General features: G+C 31.7%; 1 protein-coding gene across 1 annotated transcript in view; it reads left to right on the plus strand.

The window, feature by feature from the left end:
* Positions 1 to 453: 453 nt before the first annotated feature.
* The window catches only part of LOC125833696 (TMV resistance protein N-like), a 29,694-nt gene continuing 13,897 nt past the window's right edge, over positions 454 to 16,250 (plus strand). Inside the window, exons 1-3 of the mRNA XM_049512910.1 lie at positions 454 to 956; positions 1,277 to 2,366; positions 2,943 to 3,257. Of these exons, the coding sequence (XP_049368867.1) occupies positions 457 to 956; positions 1,277 to 2,366; positions 2,943 to 3,257 (1,905 nt within the window). The 5' untranslated portion in view covers positions 454 to 456. The remainder of the gene's footprint in view (positions 957 to 1,276; positions 2,367 to 2,942; positions 3,258 to 16,250) is intronic.

The following is a 16,250-nucleotide window of genomic DNA, read 5'->3' on the forward strand; positions in this document are numbered from 1 at the left end:
TTGAACAAGTATTTCTCTAGCAAAATATTTCTGTAATTTTTTTAGAAAAAAAATTATGATAGTGGTGTTATCATTTCGACTATTTTATTAGTATTGTTAACTTGGGTATCTCTTTTCAGAAATTTCCTACTGGTTACTTCTATTCTTTTTTTTTTGTTTTCATCCGGGTGTTCGAAGCTCATATTGAATCTCCAACTAAAGTTGGATCGCACACTGTAGGGCCTATTCGGGGGTGACACTTCCAACAATATTTTCTCTATATTAAGGGCTCGAACTCAAGACATCTGGTTAAGGATAAAACAATCCCCCAGTGCACCACAATCCATGTTGGTACTGCTTACTTCTATTCAATGCTACAACATATACCAGTTGACTTATCTTATTTCACCTCACAACCACTATCAATCCACACACTTCTTTTCTTTCTTCTCAATTTTCAACAAATTAATTGAATCCATGGCATCTTCTTCTGTGAGTACTTCACAGTATTCCCCTCAATGGAAGTACATTGTATTTCTAAGTTTTAGAGGTAAAGATACCCGTCAAACATTTACGGGCCACTTGTTTAAAGGTTTGAATAACAGGGGAATATTCACTTTTCAAGATGATAAAAGGCTAGAGTATGGCGATTCGGTCCCAAAAGAACTCATGAAAGCTATCAAAGAGTCTAAAGTTGCCCTTGTTGTATTCTCAAAGAATTATGCTACATCGAGGTGGTGCTTAGATGAACTAGTGAAAATCATGGAATGCAAGGACAAAAATGGACAAACAGTCATACCAATCTTCTATGATGTGGATCCATCACATGTTCGAAACCAAAGGGAGAGCTTTGCAGAAGCATTTTCCCAACACGAATTGAAGTATAAGGATGATTGTGAGGGGATGCAGAAGGTGCAAGGGTGGAGAACTGCCCTAACTGCGGCATCAAATTTAAAAGGATATGATATCCGTGATGGGTGAGTTAAAAACTCATAATTACTTTTAGTGAAAAAAGAATGAAACTTCATACACAATCTAATTTCATTGATTATCATATAGACATATGAAATGTTTTTATATATTTTTCCGGAAAAGGGAGTGATTTTAGATTATATATGTTTTTATCAGTAAGAAGGCATAGTTCTATCAATTAAACTTAACTATTCATGTTTTGTAACTATTACCTGAACTGCAATATTTCCTATTTAATACTCTCCTGAACATTAACAATGTGAAATACTTCCTAATACTTGACTTTCTCAAATTTCCCACATTCAATCTTTTTATATTTATGTAGGATTGAATCTGAGAATATTCAGCAGATCGTCGATCACATCTCCAAATTATACAAGAGTGCATATTTTTTATTTTCTTCGCAAGCTGTGGGAATAGATACTCATATAGAGAAAGTAGAGCACCTACTTGAGAAAGAAATGGATGATGTTCGGATTGTAGGGATCTGGGGAATGGGCGGAATAGGTAAAACGACAATAGCAACAACAATCTTTCATAAATATAATCTATCTGGTCAATTTGAAGCTGCTTGTATTCTTGATGATGTTAAAGAAAATGCCAAAAAGAATAGATTGTGCTTTTTACAAAATATCCTTCTTTCTGAACTATTAGGAGAAGAAGATAATTACGTCAAGAGTAAGCATGTGGGGAAAGTCATGATTCCGAGCAGACTTTGTTCTAAGAAGGTGTTAATTGTGCTTGATGACATAGATCATAGTGATCATTTGGAGTATTTAGCAGGTGATCTTTGTTGGTTTGGTAATGGAAGCAGAGTTATTGTAACAACTAGAAATAGAGATCTGATAAAGAATGATAATGCAATATATGATGTGTCTACGCTACCTGATCATGAAGCTATGCAATTGTTCAATCAACATGCTTTCAAAAAAGAAGCTCCAAATGAGCTTTTTATGAATCTCTCCTCGGAGGTAGTAAATCATGCTAAAGGCCTTCCTTTAGCCCTCAAGGTGTGGGGTTCTTTGTTGCATAACAAAGGATTAAGTCGGTGGGAAAGAACTGTCATCAAAATAAAGAAAACATCTAGTTTAGATATAGTTGAAAAGCTCAAAATAAGTTATGATGGGCTGGAGCCCGAAGAGCAAAAGATATTTCTAGATCTGGCATGTTTCTTTCGAGGATATACAAAAAAAGAAGTCATACAAATCCTTGAGAGCTGTGATTTTGAAGTTGAGTATGGATTGGATGTCCTAATTGATAAATCTCTCGTGTTCATCTCCAAGATTGATAGGATTGAAATACATGACTTGATGCAAGATATGGGTAGATATGTGGTGAAATTGCAAAAAGATTCGGGAGAACCTAGCAGACTATGGAATGCTGAAGATTTCAATGAAGTGATGGTCAACAATATGGTAAGTAGGATAAACAATGCAACAATATTCAATTTCTAGTTTTCATATTCCAAAGGCTTATAGGGCAGTCAATTCCAATTATTTGTTCATCTTGTTTCATATTATTGCAGGTAACACCAATTTAGTATTTTACTTTAATATATAGGAGAAGAAAAAATAAATTAATTGCCTAACGTGGCTAATTAGTCAAGTAGTCATTTTTAATCAACACCGCCTAATTCGTTTATCTTATGTTATTAAGCCATGAATTAGTCTAGTAGCCGCTTAATATGTTTAATCCAGTTTTATTATTTGGATTACGTTTTGTACGTACTAACAAAATCATTTATATCATCCATATATATATTTATCTTGAGTATCCTTTTATTCATAAACATCTCAAATAGAAAAAGTATAAGGAGGGTTAAAACTTACCTTACCAATCACCAGTTCGAAATGAATGTCATTTCTTATAGCCCAATAAACCAAGTGAAAGTAATATTGATTTCTTCGGTAACAAAAAAATAATGATATCGATAAGTTGATTGTACACGATATCTGAAGTTATGATTTGTTGATTTACAATCTTTTTACCAGGGGAGCATGACAGAAGCAATCTGGTTTACTTATTTTGAACAAATATGCTTTAATAAAGAGGCAATGAAAAATATGAAAAGGCTTAGGATATTATACATAGCCAATGGCAGGCTAAACCGCTCCTCCTCATCCCACTCTCCGATTGATTTAAAATACATTACCCGCGGCTCCATTGAGTGCTTGCCCAACAACCTGCGGTGGTTTTTTTGGAACAACTATCCTTGGGAGTCATTGCCAAAAATTTTTGAACCTCAAAGGCTTGTTCATCTCTCTCTCAGGGGGAGTTTGCTGCATGATCTATGGACAAAAAGAAAGGTACAATTTATTCATTGAGATACTTTCTATTTTGGCTTTTCCTAGAATTATGATATATGTGTTTAAATGAAATAAGATATTAGTTCCATTAATTCAAATGCACTAGAATTTCGAACTTAGAAACTTCAAATCCTGATTTCGTCTATGATGATGTTGGAACTCCATAACTCGGGCTAAACTTTTTCATTTTACAAAAAATAACGGAGTTTCACCATATTTTTACTGGCTTGAGCCGGAAAAAAAATATATATATATAAGTACATGGGGTAAACCTTACCTTACCAAATCCTAATGAAGTATCGAACCTCTACTAATTAACAAACATAAAGAAAATAAGAACTAGAGAAGACTAGATATCTTACGATCACCACAGAGTTTGTAATATACTCTATGATGATATTACAAATGAGGATGTTTAAATAATGCAAAATTATAAAAGCCAAGAAGAAAGTTGAGTTTTCAATCTCAAACTTCCTTTTATAAACATATAAATTTAAAAAGATAGATTACCCGTCTGAAGTAACCTGAAATATTTTCCTCTTGTCTTCTTCTTCAAATCTATCCAACAATAATTGATAGTTCATCATTTATTGTTGGATTTATTGGTTTCTGATGAAACTATTGACACTACATATGATTCTGCTTTGCCATTCGCATTGGTAGGTGACTTGGACCAAACTCCCCGGTCACTTTACCATCCCAACTATGTTGCCTTCCATGTGTCTTTTTTTTTTAAAAAAAACTTTTTTTGCTTCCACTTCTTTGTTGCCTAGGTGAGATATCTCCATCCCTAGCTATTTTATCAAAGCATATGCATTAGTTGGAATAAGTCTTGACGCTAAGGCCACTACTCATTCTTCTTTGTAATCGCACTTTCTTGTTGTCCCAAATACCCTTTATCTAGTTGTTGCCTCAGTGAATTCATCTATGGTTTTCCAGACCTATTGACTGTCATTATATCATACCCTTTATGGTGTTGATTACTACCAATTGGAGTGTACATTAGAGTTGTAATTTTTTCACTACTCTAAGCACAAAAATAGGTGCATTATGATTGAGATTATTGCCCAGATTTGGTGCGCTAATCTCATGTAATCTTTCTCTTTTGCTACCATCATTTTGATATTCTTCATCTTAAGCCTGTTCTGCCCATGTCTTGGACTTGGACGAAACCTCATCAATTACTTGAATTAAATCATTATTCAGTTGTACAAATTGCTCCTTTCTCATCTATGTCGAGGCTGAACTGTTTGCAACTATGAATAACATAGACAAGGTTGGTAGAGAAGGCCTCTGAACATCTTGATCATTTTCATCATGTAGCCTACTTACATCAACTTCTTTTGTAGGCGAAAAATTCCTAAACTCGGGTGTTGGTGAAGTTACTGTGGGAACAAAAGCTTAGCAACAACTAATTTGACAACCACACTTGTTGAAATTACTAGCCACAAATGTGAAAGCTAATAGCCACAAATGTGAAAGTTGGCAGTCACATTTGTGAAAGTTGGTAGTCAAAGTTTGGTAGAGTTTAGTTAGAGTTTGGCAGCCAAACTTTGTGGAAATTGGCTACCACATTTGTGTCAGACCATCTCCAGCCCATCTCTATTTTACCCTCCGTTCTCTATATTTGGAGGGTAAAATAGAGAATATCCTCTCCAATCATCTTTATATTACTCTTTGGAGAACTACTATTCACACTCTCTATTTTACTTTTTCATTATTTCTATTATTTTGCAAACATATTATTTTACATATAATCTCATTAATTAAATATTTAATATTCTTAATTCTTTTTAAATGTTATATAATATTTTTAAAAATATATTAAATAATATATACTATTTTCATCCGGAAAATAATATGTTAATCTATTTTTCAATTTTCGTCACTAATATAACTAGTATACGTACCCGCGTGTTGCGCAATTTTTAAAAAATATAATAACTTAAATATAAAAATAATTAATGCAAATTATGATTGAGTAACAAAGTGCATGTATAATCATATATAATATTGATTTTATATATACACTTAATGCTAACAAAATTTTGCCATAATCTATGTGTGATGAAGTCATGTTCTTCAAAGACACCAAACATTATTCTAAATTTTTTCCTTCTTTTAGTATAATATTGCACTTCACTTCATTCCTTAGTGGTGGGTTGAAGATTAATAGTATATGTGGCGTGTATTGAATTTTTATTTGTTTTAATTCATTGAATTTTAAATTCATAGATCAATTTAAAGCTAGTATTCAAAATATTGATTCTACTTGTAGCTAAATTCTAAATTTAATTTGCAAAGCAAGTTCAATCTTGAAAATAAGATGATTTCCATTCAATCAAATATAATTTCATAAACTAAAGATGCACAAAAAGATGAATTTTAGTGAAAAATATAAAAAAAATAATTACTATAGTCAAATTAATATTATATCACATAAAAATAAATTATTTTCAGTGCAAAGAAAAAATTGAAAGATGAAAAAAAGGGATCATCTTCTATTCATTAGATTTACTATAAGTCTCTTCTTTTATTTTATGAATTTTTAGATTTTTTTGACCTTTTTAAAATGTGTTGTAAATTTTATTCTTTAGTAATACGTTTAAGTTAACCGTGGCAAATAATATTAGGATTTATTTTTAAAAAATTTTAAATTATTTTTATATAAATAATTAATATATTATTTTTATTCTATCTTCAAATGTGATCTCTAGTATAATAAGATTAACCATATATGTTTATGAAATAGTTCAAATATCTTTTATTTGAATATACAATTGATCGTTAACTTTAATTTTTATTTATATAAGACAAGCTTTGATATTATATATATATATATATTGAAATTTAAAAATATAATAGAGAATGTTTCTTATCCTAAGTTTGCATTTGTACTAAAACTAAAAATATAATAGGGAATATTTCTTATTCTAAACTTGCATATATATTAAAATATATAATTTGACGAATACTCATAAAGAGTATTTTAAATTTTTTTTTTTTTTAAATGATAACTTGAAAACATTTTTATTGATGACATTAATTTTTAAAAAAATACAAATGTTATTGTTTTTAAAAAAAATTAAAAATTGATTATTTTTTTTGTGATATCCGTAGTACTTTTGTCTTTCTTATTATATTGGTAAAAGATTAAAATATATAATTGAGTTTTGAGATAGGATTGTTAGGTAAGTGGGTGAGGAATTTTAGGGATGATTTAGGTTATATTTTTTCCCTTTCTATCTTTAACTTTTTTTTAAAAATATAAAATAAAATTTACCAATATATTGTTAAATATTATATTATTAATGTTTTCTTCTTCTTTTTCTTCGTTTTTCGTTAAATATTAAATATTTATTTTTGTCATGACATTTTTTTTAAAATTTATTTTCATTGCAATCGTTACCTCCAAATCCAAAATTCAAGCACTATAAAAAATAAAATTAATAATTTATGAACCAAAATATCTACATAATATGATTTTTAAAAATCAACGCAATAAATTAAATATATTGCACTGTAAATATGAGGTTCTTAGATAATGTTCTCTTCGTCTTCTTTCCTCATGAATTCTTTTATTTCTTAAAATAATTTGTTTTGAGAGAACAATTTGCAAATTGCAATCAATGATTTTTTTTATCAGTGTAGTATATATAAAACGTTTGAATTATGTAACTGTTTTTTAAAATAAAATTTTCGTTTTTGTTGAAATTATAATTTGATAAAAAAGGAGGTAAAAAATATGATTTATTAAAATTTAAAATAAATTTTTAAAAGAATTTAAACCGTTCTGTGTATTTAGGATAGTTGGGCATGTGGATAAGAGAGACGTACTAAGTTAGTTTTAGTTGATTTTACATTTTATTTTATCTTATTTTGTCTCTGTATTTTTCATTTTATAGAGATGTCTTTATTGTTAAGCCAAATATATAAATTTTATTTTAATTTATATAATCATCTTTAAATTAAAATTAGATATTAGTAGATAAACGACAAATTTTTTTCTTTAATTAAATCTGTTATTTAAAAAATAAAGAGTACAAATCTCTTATAATTTTTTAAATTGTATATGTTAAAAATTATTTTTTGTTTTCTTTATATTACATTTACATAACCATATTTTTGAAAAATAATTATATACTTTCTAAAATAATGAAATAGATGTCAATCAATAAAGATAAGTATTAGAATTATAATTATGATAAAAATAAGAGTCCAAAATAACATATATGATAGCATGTGATATTTTTTACTTCTTCTATTATATAAATATATAAATAAAGATGAACATTTCTGTAAATTGCATACTTAAGATAGTAGGAAAACATGCATACTAGTGATAATGGGGAAAATGGAAAACAAAAAAAATAATGAAAAAGAAATAAAAAAATTCCTAATATAATCCAACCAAAAAATTATATATATATATATATATATATATACACACTCTACTACTACAACAATAGGTATCAAACAGCATGATTTATTGAATTTAAAAACAAAAACGGATGATCAAAACAAAAATTATACTCTTTAGTACTTTCATAGTTATTTTTTTTAATTCAAGAATAGAATAAAATGTGCAATATATAGATATCAATTTTTTGAGATACATCACAAGAGCATCACAAATGCAACAATGGTTAGATGTCAATTTTTTGAGATACATCACAAGAGCATCACAAATGCAACAATGGTTAGATATCAATTTTTTGAGATACAACACAAGAGCATCACAAATGCAACAATGGTTAGATGTCAATTTTTTGAGATACATCACAAAAGCATCACCCAATTTGTAGTATTTGATTACTATGGCAGCGTTATTAATAATCATCTCCTTACATTGGTCCAGTTGCCTTTTACCAGCTACCAACAATGGTCCAAAGCATACTGAGTTGGTAAATTTAAATTTGGATCGATACGCAACTAAAAGTTTTTAATATCACCCTTATCATGCCTTGGAGAATTATTTCGACTAGTCGGAGAACGTATATGACTACCAGTTATTTTTTTATGGACAACCAAAATCTAATTTTCAGCTTCATTATCTTCTTCATTGCCGTACTTTTGAGCTTGCAAATCAGAATATTTATCAGTTGTTAGCCGCCCTTTTTCATCATTTCCCCATCCAACAAAATTGGCCTTACACAACTCAAAATGTTCAGCAACTTCACCATCACATGTAGCAATTAGTTTCTGCCCCGAATCAGCTATTGGTGCCGCTTTCACCAATGGCAATGTACCAGTCGCTAATTTTTACGCTGCAACAATAGCTAAGTTGGATTTCTCACTTGTAACGCCTCTGTTTTGAGATAGTTGTTTCTCCAATTCGGCAATCGACTCATTGATCAAATTTGTAGCATTATTAAGAACTTCATCTGTTAAATTTTCCATAACCTTTCCAACATTCAAATCAGTTGAAGCTAACTCCTTTGTGGAAGATGCTTCAGCCATTTGTCTTCAGTGATGACCTGATCCCTCGAGTCATGATGACACCTACTATAATCCACCAGTAGGTAAGCCAACTCATTCTCAAATTGAAAAGTAATGAGTGTAAAGGTAGAACTAAACAGAGTTAACACTAAACAATGAAATAAGACAGAAGCGGAAAGCAAGTAAAAATCTATATACAAGAGAATTCCTCCCAGAACCTAGAAGTCACAAGTACAAAGCTGTCTAAAATGAAAGTACAAGTCTCAAAAGTGGACCACAACAACAAAGTCGTCTCAAAGGCAAAAGACTAGCTAAACATATATATAGAAGAAGAGGCTGATCCAGGACGCCAAGTGCTCACAAACTTCGTTTTAAGTCAAAATCCATAAAAGGGCCTAGAATTATCCTGGAAGCCTCGGGATCCGAACGAAGGATCGTTCTAAACCAAACTCAACACTTCAGAGCTAACCACACTGAAAAAATTCTCATTTGAGCTCATTTACTCAGAATGTTGACTAAAGTCAAGTTTAGGCCTTAACTTGAAAGATAAAAGACATAATACATAAACATGACCCTTAACTTGGCGTCAGCGGACAACTATGACCTTTAACTTTGGTTGTGCACAAGTAGTCACTTAAACTTGTATAAAATTGAACAAATAGACACATTCATCCTACATGGCACCCTACATGACAATTTTGTGTCCTATGTGGCATCATACGTGTATTATGCCATGTAGGACACGTGTGTCTATTTGTTCAATTTTATACAAGTTTAGGTGCCTACTTGTGCACACTCAAAGTTGGAGAGCATAGTTGTACACTGAAGCCAAGTTAATGGTCATATTTATGTATTATGTCAAATATAAAATGCCTAATCGCACAAATTCGCACTGAAAGACTCGGGAGTCGTGTTGATCACGCTACTAGTCTAAAATGTCCCTTCCAAAATTGATGGAATAGTCAAAATTAGATTCAGAGATGATCTTCTTGAACTTTTGATAAAAATGTATGTTCAAGGTTCAAAACACAAAAACTCGCATAAAACCAAACGAACGACCATGTGACTAAACTGTCAGTCCCATCAAGTAAAAAATGACTTGGGTTTGCTATAGGAATGTTCTAAACGATGAACACAAGGCATAACACAAAAATGACCTGGATTGTTCCAATATAGAGGAAAATCATCATTCATGACTTCTTGTTATTGTTCCAATACTTTCCAGTTTTCTCATCCAAATAAAATAACTTAATTCTTTTTGGATACTTATCAAGAAGATCAACCAAAACCTTCACTCTTTTCGTACTAGGTCTCGATATAATCTGTGTCGCTTTATCAATTGCTAAAGGTTTTTCAACGGCTGAAGCAATTGATAATAAAGCTTTTCTTTCAAACTTATTAGGTGGAAGCGGCGAAAGAAATCCATGTCAAAGCTATAGAGGTTTATTCCTTAAGGTTGAACCATTGTGACCATGAAAACACCCTATATAAGATTTCTTCACTCTTGAATTGCAAATAACGTACATGAGTATAAAGTGCTATTACAAAGTCCTCAAATTGATCAAATCTGATGAAGAAGTGTCTATGGGCAAGCCAACCTACCAAACAGTTGCCTTTGATGCCAAGTTGATTGGGTATTAAGGTACGAATATCATTCAAATCAGGATGACCATAGGAGAATTTGATAACTATTGCCTCGTGTAATCCTTCTTCCCTTGTGAATTCAATAACCTCATCCATAGTAAATTTGATAGTAGGTTCGCCATAGAAGAAGAATTAGCATGAAGGAGAGATGCATAGTTGATCTTAGAAGACGTCTCTCCCACAACATGAGGCTGGGGAGAGGAGGAGCATCCATGGCAGTACTCAAAGCTTCATGTCACCAAGAGAGAGAGCGACTGCTTTCTTTTTTACCTGCTTAGTCCAATAAAAGAAAAAATAATATTGAAATAAATAGTCATTATATCTAAAGAGGAAATAAAAAATAAAACATGGTCGGAACTCTACTATCTTGGAATTTCAGCCACTTGTCAAGTTTAAGGAGTTTTAGATATTGTGCCATACGGAAAAAGTTCAAAAGTACCTTTAAACTTTGTGAAATAAATGAATATACCCTAAGTTGATAGTTTGGTCCAAAAATGTCTTTGACGTCAATAGTTTGTTCCAAAAATGTCTTTATTGTTAGTTAATGGGTCAAAAATGCCCGTTGTGAAATAAGTACTATTTTTTTCTTTTTAAATACATTCTTTTCCTAATGATGATTTTTTAAATTAGAAAATGTTTATCATACTTCAATTCAGAAAGATTAAGAAATAAAAATATTGGGATAATGCATAAGTAACACCTCTAAACAATCACCCGAATTTCAGTGACACCCCTTAACTTAACTAGAGCCATATTATTTCCAAAGTCATTTTTTTCATATTTTCGTGCACCTTTCATGCTAATGTGGCACCTTCAACCAAGTAAGTTGGTTGTGTTTATACACATGCACCTGCCACGTCAGATTTAAAAAAAAAAAATTAAAAATTAATTTTATTTTATTGCTAATAATTTTTATTGTTTTAAAAAATATTCTTATTTTCTTTATCTTGTATTCAAATTAAGTTAATATACACAATTTTAAAAAAAATATTTCCTTGTACTTAAATTTTTTTTTTTTTACCTTCATTCATTGTTTTTTCTCCTTTATTTTTCTATAGATTTTATTTACTCTTTTTATTTTCTTTGTCTTTCCTTTTGATTGGATTGTAAATTTAATTTCAAATGCTTTTTATTTAAATTATGTTAATTTCGAATGGATATCAGAATAAGTGAAGAAAATCAAATAAAACAGGAAAAATTAAAACATTAAAATTAAAGGACACTTTTTAATTATTTTTCTAAAAAATACACATAATCTTTTAAAGAATTAAAAGTTAGAAGATAAGAAATTAAGGAAACAAAAAAAAATAAAAAGTTTAAAGTGAGGAAGAAATTAAAATAAATATTTTACATAGAAAGAACTGAATATATATATATATATATATATATCAATAATTATGTCATGCACTAACTAATTATAATGTTATTAATTAAAAGAAGACATGCGTCCAATTTTTTCACTCATCACTTGCCTTCAAGAGAGTGTGCACACTGTCTATGCCACGTTAGCTTTTAAGTGTTTTTATTCCATTTTAAAATAATTTAGGGGATAATGGGATTCTAGTTAAGGTAAGGGAGGTACATATGCATTATCCCAAAAATATTTTCTAATTTATTAGAATTATTTTATCGTTATCTAAATAAAAATTAATAACAGGGTCACTATGATCTTATATTTTATTGTATTTCAATTTTCATTGTTTTTATTAATGATCACTGTTTGTGCTTATGAGTTATATTTTTTCTTTTTACAATATAATCTTCATAATGTCTTCTTCTCCATCATCTTCAGTTTCAGATTCTTAATGAAACATAATAAATGGTAGTTCATTCATTCATATTTTTAGGTTTCATGGTTGTACTAATGACTATATAATATTTTCATATGTGGTATTGCATTTTTCTTTTTATGCTATGAGATAATTACTATACAATCATCTCCGCCGTTTTTAATTTTTTTAATTTATCATATGCAAACATTTATATAAATTCGAGTTTGTATTTATCTTTAAATTAAAGTACTACATATGTCAATAAAGTAGCATAAAGCTTGTAAGATTTTATAACCTCAACTTACAAGTTATTACTTATTTTTTGTATGATTGGTTTTTATTTATAGAACAAAGAAAGACCAATACTATATGCACCATTTTAAAATTTTCATTTGCAATATAAATTTTTTATTAAATATTTTGAAATAGTGCAATACATGTTTCCAGGACTAGTAATAATAATAAGAATGAAGTGTCATAATACACTTAAACTATTAACGTATTGAAGAAGGTATTACATAGGACCTACATGTAATTAGTAAGAGTTTGTATGTAATTAATAGAAGTTAGAGGGTTAGTTAGTAAAGAGTCGGTTAGATTAGTTACAACAAGATTCCTACTTAGTTTGTATAAATGTAGCACATTACTGATTCATTTGTTTTTCTATTAAGCAATGAAGTTCATTTCTCTTTCTCTCTAATTCTTCTTCTTTACGTCTAGAACATTCCTAATCAAAGGGAACTGTTCTTCAAGATATATTCTTCAAGATATCTAACATGGTATCAGAGCAGATCGATTACAGTTGTAACTACTTTCTGATCTAAACACACACTGATTGTACTGCTCATCTTGCTGGTGAAGCTATGGCGAATGTGGACAATGAGTTGCCTGAGAAGTTAAGTCACAATCATCCTCTGTTTTTACATACAATTGACAATTCTGGAGTATTACTCAGCTCAATTCAACTAACCGGAGTTGATAACTACTCTGTATGGAGTCGCGCTATGAAGATTGCAATTCTAGGGCGTAATAAGTTGGGATTCATTGACGGTTCATGTAAAAAGGAGGCGTATGGTCCTAATTTGACAAATCTATGGGAAAGGTGTAATGCAATTGTACTTTCATGGATTATGAAATGTGTGTCGAAGGAATTACTTGGAGGAATTGTTTACTCCACAAATGCAACTGCTGTGTGGAAGAATCTCCAAGAACGATATGATAAGGTTGATGGAAGTCGTATTTTTCAGCTTCATAAAGAAATTGCCACAATTAGTCAAGGTACAAGTTCAATTTCAGTCTATTTTGCTCGATTAAATGAACTGTGGGTAGAGTTTGATAGTTTAGCACCAGTTCCTGCCTGTGACTGTGCAAACTCAAGAGATTTTTTATATTTGTGCATAATCAGAAGTTATTGCAATTCCTTATGGGTCTTAATGAATCATATGAAAAAGCTAGAAGACATATCCTACTGATGATGCCATTACCATCTCTCAATAAGACTTATTCTATGTTAATTGAAAGAGGAAGTCAACGAAACATTTCACAATCATCTGCTAGCTCGTCCGAGTTGAATGCTTTGTTCACTAGTCGAAATCCAACACAATCAGTGCCTAGGTCAAGACTATCACACACCTCTACCTATGATCCAAATGCCTTTTGTGATTACTGCAAACGCACAAGTCATACTCAAGGTATTTGTTATCAGCTTCATGGATATCCCCCTGGGTATGAAAGGAAGAAGAAAGGACAATTCTCTACTAACACTGGGAGGGGCAGACCTCCTAACGAAAGGGGACAATATCCAGCTGCCAATAATGTGGTTAGTGAATCTGAACACAACCATAGATCTGACCTTGATCACAACAGCGGTATGAGTTCAGGGAATCATAGTGGAAGCCAAGGATATGTAAGTTCAGGGAATCATGGTGGAAGCCAAGGTTATGGGAGAGGAAATAGTCAGGTTGATCAAACTGATTACCAAAGAGGAATGACTGTCTTACATGAACAATATAACCAGATTTTAACTATGCTTGGACAAACTAATGTACATAGAGGCACTGAAGGACCATCTACATCTCATTCATCTTATTCAAATGCAAATTTAGCTCAGAAATATCCCACAACAGGTACAACTACTGCACTCACAAGCCATTTTACTCACACGGACTGGATTATAGATTCATGAGCCACAAATCACATGACACCACATGCTGATATGCTTGTTCAGAAACAGACTCTTTCACCAAATAATCCTAGAACTGTACAATTACCAAATGGCACCACTACTCCTATCACACACACTGGTTCAAGTAGTTTGACTAAACATGATACTCTCAATAATGTTCTCCTTATTCCAGAGTTTAAGTTCAATCTACTATCTGTGTCAAAAATGACTAAAGACCTGCAATGTGTTGTGTATTTCTTTCCTGACTTTGTTGTCATTCAGGACCTCTCAAGTGGGCAGGTGAATGTGATTGGTAAGGAGCATGCTGGGCTCTATCATCTCCCTTCTCATACTTACTCCACAAACACACAATGTCAGTCACATCTAGCACACACTGCTGCTGCCTCTTCTTCAACAGACTCTCAGATTCAATTGTGGCATCAAAGACTAGGACATACATCATCCAGTGTGTTAGCTCATACTCTTGATTTTGCTACCAGTAAATGTTCTCAAACTGTATACACATGCACCATATGCCCTTTAGCTAAGCAACATAGACTTCATTTTCCTCATAGCACTTCCATTTCTTCAGTTGTTACATATAGATGTTTGGGGTCCCTTCAACACTCCCACATATGATTGTAACGGATTCTTTGTTACCATAGTGGATGATTGTACTAGGATGTTATGGATATTTCTAATAAAATCCAAAAGTGATGTTTGTGTTGTGTTGAAAAACTTCTTTACTTTGGTCAAAACTCAGTTTAACTTTGTTGTTAAATCCATTAGAACTAATAATGGGTCAGAGTTTGTCAATACTGAGTGTCATCAATTGCTTACCAGTCTGGGTATTAGTCATCACAAGACTTATATTCATACTCCTCAACAAAATGGGATTGCTGAAAGGAAACACAAACACATACTTGAAATGGCAAGGGCAATCAGGTTTCAGGGTCATATCCCAATCAGATTTTGGGGTCACTGCATTCTCAGTGCTGCATACATTATCAACAGGTTGTCTACACCTGTGTTACATGGGAAATCACCTTATGAGGTGTTTCACAAGAAGAAACCTTCTCTTTTACATATGAGAGTCTTAGGTTGCCTTTGTTATGCCAAAAAACATGTACATCACTAATAAATTTCACCCTAGAAATGTGATTGGTATTCATATGGGTTAAAATGATCTTACAAAGGGGTATTTGTTGTATAACTTGCGAGATAAGAATTTCTTCCTCAACAGAGATGTTGAATTCAGAGAGTCTATATTCCCTTTTGTTGTGCCTACATCTAGTTCCTGGCAATTGTTTCCCTCTACTCATATACCATCTGACCATGATCCTCGTTATGATCCTGGTTCAGTGCCTATAGAGGAATCATGTGTGTCATTTGTTGTGCCTGTACTTGAAGTTCCTGCTCAGAGGAAGTCTCACAGGATCAGCAGAACTCCATTATGGCTTCAAGATTATGTTGCCTCTATTCGACTCAGTCCTATCAAGCCATTATACTCCATTGATCAGTACATTGGCTATGATCATTTATCCAGCTCTTATAAGGCCTTTCTTTCTTCCTTTGGGACTGATGTTGAACCTATCACTTTTGAGGAAGCTTGCAAGGACTCTAGGTGGGTTGAGGCAATACAGGCTGAGATATCAGCCTTGGAGGATCATAAGACTTGGTGAGTGGTTTCCTTACCTTCTCACAAAAAGGCTATTGGCTGCAAGTGGATATTCAAGATTAAGTATAAGGCTTCTGGAGAAGTTGAGAGATTTAAAGCCAGACTAGTTGTCAAAGGGTTCAAGAGGGAAGGTTTAGACTACCATGAGACTTTTTCTCCAGTTGTGAAAATGGTCACTATCAGGAGTGTGTCAGCTCTGGCTGCTTCTGAACACTGGCATGTTCATCAAATGGATGTCTCCAATGTTTTTCTTCAGGGAGATCTTTTTGATGAAGTCTATATGACTCTGCCTCAGG

Source organism: Solanum verrucosum, unplaced genomic scaffold, assembly GCF_900185275.1.
Source record: "Solanum verrucosum unplaced genomic scaffold, falcon-dt-bn FXZP01001052.1, whole genome shotgun sequence".
Taxonomy (NCBI): domain Eukaryota; kingdom Viridiplantae; phylum Streptophyta; class Magnoliopsida; order Solanales; family Solanaceae; genus Solanum; species Solanum verrucosum.